The 9,253-nt window shown below is 61.3% G+C and overlaps 1 protein-coding gene across 1 annotated transcript; it reads left to right on the plus strand.

Moving 5' to 3' along the window:
* The first annotated feature begins 2,263 nt into the window (after window positions 1-2,263).
* Window positions 2,264-4,639, plus strand: FZD2 (frizzled class receptor 2). The gene has a single exon (XM_030255990.4). It carries the CDS (start codon window positions 2,798-2,800, stop codon window positions 4,469-4,471), a length of 1,674 nt encoding a protein of 557 aa, XP_030111850.1. The 5' UTR covers window positions 2,264-2,797; the 3' UTR covers window positions 4,472-4,639.
* The last annotated feature ends 4,614 nt before the right edge of the window (window positions 4,640-9,253 follow it).

Below are 9,253 nucleotides of genomic sequence, written 5' to 3' on the forward strand. Positions count from 1 at the left end.
TTTGATTTTGGAGCCCCCCCTGCCCTTCCCCCTCGGCCAGGAGCCGCAATGGTTTCAATTACGCTGTGAAAGGCGGTGGGGCCCCCTCTTTTCACGACAGCCCGGGTCTCCTGCTCACAACAAAAGCTTAAGTTACAGGAAAGGGAGAGAAAGGGAGGGAGGACGCGGAGGGAGGGAGGCAAAGGGGCTGCCAGAAACCCCCCAGCCCCCCAAAACGGAGCGGACAAGGGCAGGGCCTCCCCACCACAGCCCCCCCTTGCTGCCCTTCATCCCCCAGCCCCCCAAAACAGAGCAGACGGGGGCAGGGGCTGCCCACCACTGCCTCCCCAGGGAAAGATGGGGGGGAAGGCAGCCTCCCACTCTAGTGCTGAAATTTGGGGTGATCAGCTACCGTTTCATTCCTTGGAAAAGGGAACTCCAGTGGGTGCCAGTCTCTCCCAGTGTGCTTGACTCCCCGGTGTGTCCCATGACCCCCTTGTGTCCCAACACTCTCAATGTGTCTTGGATGGCCCCAGCACGTCCTGGATCCTTCCCCCTGCTCTGTCCCAGTGTCCCTCCCCACTGTGTTCCAGTGTTTCCCCGGTGTGTTTCAGTCCCCCCCTCCCAGTTCCAACAAGTGTCCCAGTTCCCCACAGTGTGTCCCAGTCCCCCCACTGGCCTCTCCCAGTGCCCCGTTTTTAGGGACAGAGGTTCCCTTCAGCAGAACCCCAGTTAGGGTGGGATGTGTGAGATCATTACAGGGGTGGGGAGAGGCAGGGTGCAGGATGTTTCCTACCACCCCCCACTGATTTTGGGACTCCTGTCTGTGCAGTGGCCTTTTGGAGGTGCAGCACTCCAGGGTGGCCATGGGAAACCCATGGGGTGGTGTCACTGCCTGGCTGACACCTGGGGACAGGGAACACTCTGTTCTGGAGGTCTCCAGTGTGGCACGGGACTTAAGCCTGCTCCACTGCACCCCGAAGTGGGGCCTGGGGACAGTGGGGGACCCCTTGCAGCATGTCAGAGGGGATGTGGGTCTTAGGCTGGGGGGAGCAGCCCCACAGGTGGAGGGTCAAGGTGGGGGTTTAGGGGACATGAGCAGTGCAGAGGACACAAGGAGGACACAGGAGACAGAGGGGGCAGAGGACATGGAGGGAGTGCAGAGGCCACAGCAAGGCTAGGGGACACAGGGGGTGATGCAGGGGACACAGGGGGCAATGGACACGGTGGGGTGCAGAGCACTTGGAGGGCACAGGGTACATGGGAGGGACGGGGGACACAGGAGGGCCACATGACAGAGGTACAGTGACCACGGTGGTTGTCAGGAGACGTGACGGAGAAGTAGGGGACACAGGACAGTAGGGCACACATAGCGGGGCTATGGGGACATGGGGGACACACAGGACACACATAGCGGGGCCAAGGTGACATGGGGGGCACACAGGACAGCAGGGCACAGAGAGCAGGGCCAAGGGGACATGGGGGCACACAGAGCGGGGACCAAGGGGACATGGGGGGCACACAGGACAGCAGGGCACAGAGAGCAGGGCCAAGGGGACACCGGGGCACACAGAGCGGGAACCAAGGGGACATGGGGGGCACACAGGACAGCAGGGCACAGAGAGCAGGGCCAAGGGGACACCGGGGCACACAGAGCAGGAACCAAGGGGACACGCGGGGCACAGGGGACACGGGGCACAGGGACACAGGCGGCAGAGGCCGCAGCGTGGTCTGGGGACCCGGGGCACACAGGGCAGCAGGGCACAGAGAGCAGGGCCAAGGGGACATGGGGGCACACAGAGCGGGAACCAAGGGGACACGCGGGGCACAGGGGACACGGGGCACACGGCACACGGGCACACGGGCACACGGTACACGGGGCACACGGGCACACGGGCACACGGGCACATGGGGCACACGGGCACACGGGCACACGGGCACACGGGCACACGGGGCACACGGCACACGGGCACACGGGGCACACGGGCACACGGGCACAGGGGCACAATGGGCACACGGGCACACGGGCACACGGCACACGGGGCACACGGGGCACACGGGTACACGGGCACACGGTACACGGGCACACGGCCCCGGCCCGACCCCACCCGCGGGGGAAGTTCGCGCGGGTCGGAAAAACTTCACGGGGGGGGCGGTGACCCCCGGGGCGGGGGCGTGGCCAGGCCGGGGCGGGGTGGGCGTGGCCGCAGCAGCGTTTGAATGTGATTGGCGGAGCGGGCGGGGCGGGGGGCGCTGGCCCCGCCCCGCGGGGACGCGGCGCTGCCCCTCACAAAGGCGGCGGGAGCGTCCGGTGCGGCTGCTCCGTTCCCCTGCCCCGGGACCCCCCCGGTACCCCCCCGGTACCCCCCCGGTACCCCCCCGGTACTCCCCTCCCGGCCCCACCGCCCGCCCGCGGCTCCAGGAGCAGCAGGAGCGCCAAGTTCGGGCAGCGGGAGCAGCGGGGGCGCCACGTCCGAGCACCGAGAGCCGTCCCGCCGCGCACAGTAGATCGAGACACCGGGAGCCGTCCCGCCGGGCACGGGGTAGGCGGACAGCGGGCAGCGGGAGCCGTCCGGGCAGCGTCCAGGCGGGAGCTGAGAGTATCCACTCACCGGGGATCGTCCAGCCAGCACCGGCCACGGCAGAGCTGATCCTTGGGAGCCGCCGAGTCAGCATCGGGCACGGCAGATCGGGCCACCCGGAGTCATCCAGGCGGGACCAGAGAGGATCCGCTCACCGGGAGTCGTGCAGGCAGCCCCGGACGGGAGGATTTACCGGCACTGGGCACGGTAAATCGGGGCGCACGGCTCGGGGCACCATGGGCCCCCCCGGCCTGCTGCCCGCCCTGGCCTGGCTGCTGGCGTGGCTGAGCGTGCCGGCGCCGAGCCGGGCCCAGCTGCACGGCGAGAAGGGCATCTCCATCCCCGACCACGGCTTCTGCCAGCCCATCTCCATCCCGCTCTGCACCGACATCGCCTACAACCAGACCATCATGCCCAACCTGCTGGGTCACACCAACCAGGAGGACGCGGGGCTGGAGGTCCACCAGTTCTACCCGCTGGTGAAGGTGCAGTGCTCGCTGGAGCTGAAGTTCTTCCTGTGCTCCATGTACGCGCCGGTGTGCACGGTGCTGGAGCAGGCCATCCCGCCGTGCCGCTCCATCTGCGAGCGGGCGCGCCAGGGCTGCGAAGCCCTCATGAACAAATTCGGCTTCCAGTGGCCGGAGCGGTTGCGATGTGAGAACTTCCCCCGGCACGGCGCCGAGCAGATCTGTGTGGGGCAGAACCACTCGGAGGACGGCAGCTCCCCAGCGCTGCTGACCAGTGCCACGCCACTGGCTGGCCAGGGCACCCCCGGCGCCCCTCGCTATGCCACCCTCGACCACCCCTTCCACTGCCCCCGGGCGCTGAAGGTGCCCAGCTACCTCAACTACAAGTTCCTGGGGGAGAAGGACTGCGCGGCGCCCTGCGAGCCCACCCGTCCCGACGGCCACATGTTCTTCAACGAGGACGAGATCCGCTTCGCCCGCATCTGGATCCTCATCTGGTCTGTCCTGTGCTGTGCCTCCACCTTCTTCACCGTCACCACCTACCTAGTGGACATGCAGCGCTTCCGCTACCCCGAGCGACCCATCATCTTCCTCTCAGGGTGCTACACCATGGTGTCGGTGGCCTACATCGCCGGCTTCGTGCTGGAGGAGAGGGTGGTCTGCAACGAGCGCTTCCAGGAGGACGGCTACCGCACCGTGGTGCAGGGCACCAAAAAGGAGGGCTGCACCATCCTCTTCATGATGCTCTACTTCTTCAGCATGGCCAGCTCCATCTGGTGGGTCATCCTCTCCCTCACCTGGTTCCTGGCCGCCGGCATGAAGTGGGGCCACGAGGCCATTGAGGCCAACTCCCAGTACTTCCACTTGGCCGCCTGGGCAGTGCCAGCGGTCAAGACCATCACCATCCTGGCCATGGGGCAGATCGATGGGGACCTGCTGAGCGGCGTCTGCTTCGTGGGCCTCAACAACATCGACCCTCTGCGAGGCTTCGTGCTGGCCCCGCTCTTCGTCTACCTCTTCATCGGCACCTCCTTCCTCCTGGCCGGTTTCGTCTCTCTCTTCCGCATCCGCACCATCATGAAACACGGCGGCACCAAGACGGAGAAGCTGGAGAGGCTCATGGTTCGCATCGGGGTCTTCAGCGTCCTCTACACCGTCCCGGCCACCATCGTCATCGCCTGCTACTTCTACGAGCAGGCGTTCCGCGAGCACTGGGAGCGCAGCTGGATCAGCCAGAACTGCAAGAGCTTGGCCATCCCCTGCCCGCTGCACTTCACCCCCCGCATGACCCCTGACTTCACCGTCTACATGATCAAGTATCTCATGACTCTGATCGTGGGCATCACCTCCGGGTTCTGGATATGGTCGGGCAAAACCCTACACTCCTGGAGGAAGTTCTACACTCGGCTCACCAACAGCAAGCAGGGCGAGACCACGGTGTGACCCCCCGGCCCCGCCGCCCTTCGGCCTGAAATATTTTTTTGGGGGTGGGGGGAAGGAGTTATTATATATTTTTTATTTTTAGATTTATTAACATCTAAGGGGTATCTCTCTCTCTCTTTGAAATTTTTTTTTTTTTTTGTAATTAAACCTGTAAATAGCATTTGTAAATTTAAGCATATATTTCTATTTTAAAAAGTGGAAAAAGAGAGGGAGAAAATAGGAGGAGAGGGAGGGAGAAACAGGAGAAAAACAAAGGGAGAAGAGGGGAGGAAAAAGGATGAAAAGGGAAAAAACAGTGGAAAAGGGAGGAAAAAAGGAGGAAGGGAAAGAAAAAAGGAAGGAAAAAAGAAGAGATGAGGGAAAAATGAGCAGCAAAGGGTGAAAAAAGGAGAAAAGTGAGGAAAAAAGGGAAAATGAGAGAAAAAGGGAGACAGGAAGAAAAAGTGTCAGAAATTTGAGGAAAACAGGAGAAAAGGGAGAAAAACAGAAAAGGGAGGAAAAAGGTTTCAGAAAGGGGAGGAAAACAGGAGAAAAGGGATAAAAACAGAAAAGGGTGGAAAAAAGGAGAACAGGGAAGAAAAATGAGAAACGGGAGAAAAAAAAAGGATGGAGAAAAAATAGGAGAAGGAGAGAAAAAAGATAAAAAAGGAGGGGAAAAGATGAAAAGGAGATAAAAAACGAGGTGAGAAAAAGGATCAGGAAAAAAGAGAAAGAGGTGGGAAAAGGGAGAAATAAGAGGAGAAAAAGGGAAAAAACACTGCCAAGCCTGGGAGAGGACCCTCAGCCCCCTGCTCCCCCCTTTCCTCTCTGCCCCGGCTCCCTCCCGCTGCTGCTTCACTGGCCCCTGGAAAAAAGGGTGAAAAAAAGGCAAAAAAACCCAATAACAAGCCCATTTTTCTTGCTCTCCTTTCGAAACTCCCCAAGAAAGTGGATTTTTTTTCTTCCCCACCCCTTTGCTCCCACGAGACCCTGGGCTGGGGCTGCTGCCTCTGGGGGCTCTCCCTGGGCCCCCCTACTTGGCTGATGACTTTTCCTCCCAAATCCCTTTTTGAACAATCCTTCACAAATACAAACGAGTCAAAAAAATGCCAGATTATTCCCGAGGGCTTTTTTTTTTTTCCCCAAAAAAACCCCAATAATTAAATTGTGGGGTTCCCATGGATTCTACTGTACCCCCCACTTCCACCGCCCCGTGGGGATGAGCCAGTGCCTCCCTCCAGCTGGAACAAAGCACTTTGAGAGGGGGAAAAAAGAGATTTTTAACCCAAAAAATGAGGAATTTTTGGTGTGCAGTGGGAGGGGGGGCCTGTCCTGTGCTCCCCCCGGGAGGAAATAGCTCACATTTTCTCTGGGATTAGGGGTTTGGCTGGGGTGGGCCCCCGATCCGAGGCTCTGGAGAGAAGCGGGTCCTGGCTGCAGTTCAATCTGTTGGGATTTGGGGGATGTTGGAGGAGGGATGCAGGAGAGTTTCAGCTGGAGGGGGACAACTCAGGGCAGGGAGTGGGGCTGGGAGGATTGATTTAATCAGCTGGATTTAATTGGAAAGAAAAAGAAAAAAAAATACTCTTCCCAAAATGGAGAGGGAGACCTGGCCACGAAGCGCTGGCCCCAGGGGTGCCCCAAAACCGGCCCCGGGGAGCCTCAGCGTTTCTTGTCGCCCTCCTTCCAGGGAATTTGGGGATCCCTGGAGCACAAAGAAGGATTGCCGGGGCATTGCGCCGTTCCCCTTCCCCCAGCAAAGCCCGGGAAAATCCCCAAACCCCCTTAAAAATCTCAGTCCCGCGATGAGGGCGAGGCGGGAGCTGAAGGGGTTAAGGCAGTGCCTCTCCAGCACATTTTGGAAAGGAAAAACTCTTTGGATCCGGTTTAATTTTCCAGCGATGACTTGGAAGGGGGAGAGAAGAGGGGGAGAAACTTATCCAGGGCTTCTTTTCCCCCTCCTCTGAGCTTTGCAGAAGCAGTTTGGGGGTCGGGCTGGGCTGGTCGGGACCCCCCCAGCACCCCCTTGGCACACACGGCACCCCCCCAGGACACCCCAGCATCCCCTGTTACCCCAGCCCCTGCCTTGGGAGCCTCTGGAAGTGGGAATTCGGGCAGGGTGGTTCCTGCAGTCTGCTCTGGTGGTGGCATGGGCAGGGGACCCCCCCTGCACCCCTCAACTCCCGCCCCAAGGGTGCCCCTTCAGGGGGTCCCCCTTGCCAAGGGGGTCCCGGGCCGTGTCCAGCCCTGGCTCTCGGTGCTTCACTTTGGGGCGCTGCCCTGGGGGTCCTGGCTGTGGCTGGAGGGTCCTGCTCCCCAAAAAGCAGCTCCCCCCCAAGGCTGCTTTGTTTTCCGGAGGCGAAGCGCAGATCACGGGGATGGGGAATGTAAACTCTCCACCCAGGAATGCAGGAGCTCGGAGAGGAGATTTTTTTAAAAGGCTTCATGTCCTGGCTTTGGAAAACCAGCTGGGATCTGGGATCCGGGGGTGCCAAGGGACCTGGGGGTTCTGGGACCCACTGGGGGTCCCTGGCCCCCCTCCCTGGCCCCACAGGCTCCTGTGATGGGGCAGGAATAGGAGGAACTGGGCCAGATCTGTGCGCTTTCTAAGTAATTTTTAGGGGGGTTTTGGAGGTTTTGTCTCTCAGGGCTGTTTGCAGCCTGAGCAGGAGGAGCTGGAGGGTGTCTGCAAGCAGCAGTCAGTCCATGTCCCCTCTGTCCCCTGCTCAGTCACCCCAGGGATGGGGCACCCTGGGAAACACCAGGGACACCCCAAAAATGGATCTCTGTGGGAATGGGTCACCTGAGGGACAACCAACCCTGGTACAGGTCACCCTGGAGGATGGGTGACCCTAAGGATGGGTCACCCCAGAAACAGGTGATTGATCTCTGAGGAGAGATCACTACAAATCCAGCTAACCCCAGAGATGGGTCACCCCATGTCCAAGTAACCTCAGGAATGTCACCCAAAAAATGTGTGCCCCCAGCTGCCACTAATCCCAGGGATGGGGACAGGGACCTCCTCGCTGAGCACGGCTGTCCCCAGGCCGGTGACTCCCATCCTCCTCTTGCCCTTTTAAGCCGAGTGAAGAGGGAGCAAATGCCAGCGGGTCGGCCGTGTCCCCGCCCGGGTCCTTTGATGTCCCCTAATGAGCCCCGCTCTGTTTTCACAGCTGCCACCACCGCGGGAGTCAATTAACGCCCAAAAACCCGGGCCGGCCCCAGAGCACCCGCAGCTCCTCACACCAGTGCCACCAGTGCCACCAGTGCCACCAGTGCTCGCTGGGCTCCTGCTCCTGGGAATGGGGACCCAGGCCGTGGTCACTGCTGTCCCCTGCTGCTGGCTGTCCTGTCCCCTGGACATTGGCTCTCCTGTCCCCTGTCCCACGTGGAGGCTGTCCTGTTTCCTGGGGCTGTTCTGTCCCCCGTCCCCATGGCCCCTGTCCCCAGACTGTCCCTTTGCCAGCCCCGGGTCACAATTCCCTCAGGGCAGTGGGATCCATCTCCCCTGTCCTGGTCCCCAGCAGTGACACGGAGGTGGCAGAGGGAGGTGACAGGGCGCAGGGATACATCTCTTTGCTACATGACAACTTGGTATGACAGGTCCTGAGACTTCGTGGGACATCTCTGACTGTCCCCACCTTCTGGCTCCGTGTGGCTTCACCCCCACGGGACAGAGCCAGCAGTGACCCAAGGGACCAGCACCCAGTGGTGCCAGCGGGGTGTCCCCGGGCCCCCGGGCGGTTGTCCCCGCCGGGCGGGCGCTGGAGGCCGAGCCCTGGCCGGACGCCAGCGGGGACAGGCGGCGGAATTCGGCTGAGCTCCGCTCCGGCCGCCGCTCTTAAAGGAGACGGAGCTGCGGGGCTGGAGCTGCGGGACCTCCCGCTCCTCGGGGGCCTGGGAGGGTCTGCCAAGGCAGGCCCAGGATCCTGTCCCCAAGGATCCTGTCCCCAAGCCGCCAGCCGGGCCAGGTCTGCTCCGGTCCCGGAGCACAGGGATGCACCTGAAGGGTGGGGGAGTGGGGAATGTGGGGCCAGCCCCACATCCCAGCACTGTCCAGGAGCGCTTGGGGTCAGTGGGTGTCATGAGCTGCGCCATTCACAGTGTCCTCCCCAGCCCTGGACTCAGGGGTGTGGTGCCCTGGCCTCATCCCAGACCCCTCCTGCAGGGTAGGGGATGGATGGAGGGATGGATGGACCCGATCTCCATCCTGGGTAACTCCTGCAGAGCCTGGGGTGGATGGACACAGGGTGGGTGTGCACAGGCTCCCATCTCCATTCTGGTGCACCTCCTGGAGAAGCTGGGATGGAGAATGCGAGAGCCCACCAACATCCAGGGAGAGTAGGGTGAATAGACAAGGGATGGGTGGGCATGGATGGATGGATGGACACAGATGGGTGGATGGATGGGCACGGATGGGTGGATGGATGCACACAGGGTGGGTGGATGGATGGGCATGGATGGGTGGATGGATGGGTGGATGGATGGGTGGATGGATGGGCACGGATGGGTGGATGGATGGGCACGGATGGGTGGATGGATGGGTGGATGGATGGGCACGGATGGGTGGATGGATGGGCATGGATGGATGGGCATGGATGGGTGGATGGATGGGCATGGATGGGTGGATGGATGGGCACGGATGGATGGGCATGGATGGGTGGATGGATGGGCAGGGATGGATGGGCACGGATGGGTGGATGGATGGGTGGATGGATGGGTGGATGGATGGGTGGATGGATGGGCATGGATGGGTGATGGATGCACACAGGGTGGGTGGACATAGACGTGATGGGTGACCAA

This window comes from Taeniopygia guttata, chromosome 27 (genome assembly GCF_048771995.1).
Source record: "Taeniopygia guttata chromosome 27, bTaeGut7.mat, whole genome shotgun sequence".
Taxonomy (NCBI): domain Eukaryota; kingdom Metazoa; phylum Chordata; class Aves; order Passeriformes; family Estrildidae; genus Taeniopygia; species Taeniopygia guttata.

Coding starts and splice junctions, on each gene's coding strand:
- FZD2 (XM_030255990.4), top strand. CDS start 2,798: ATGGGCCCCCCCGGCCTGCTGCCCGCCCTGGCCTGGCTGCTGGCGTGG.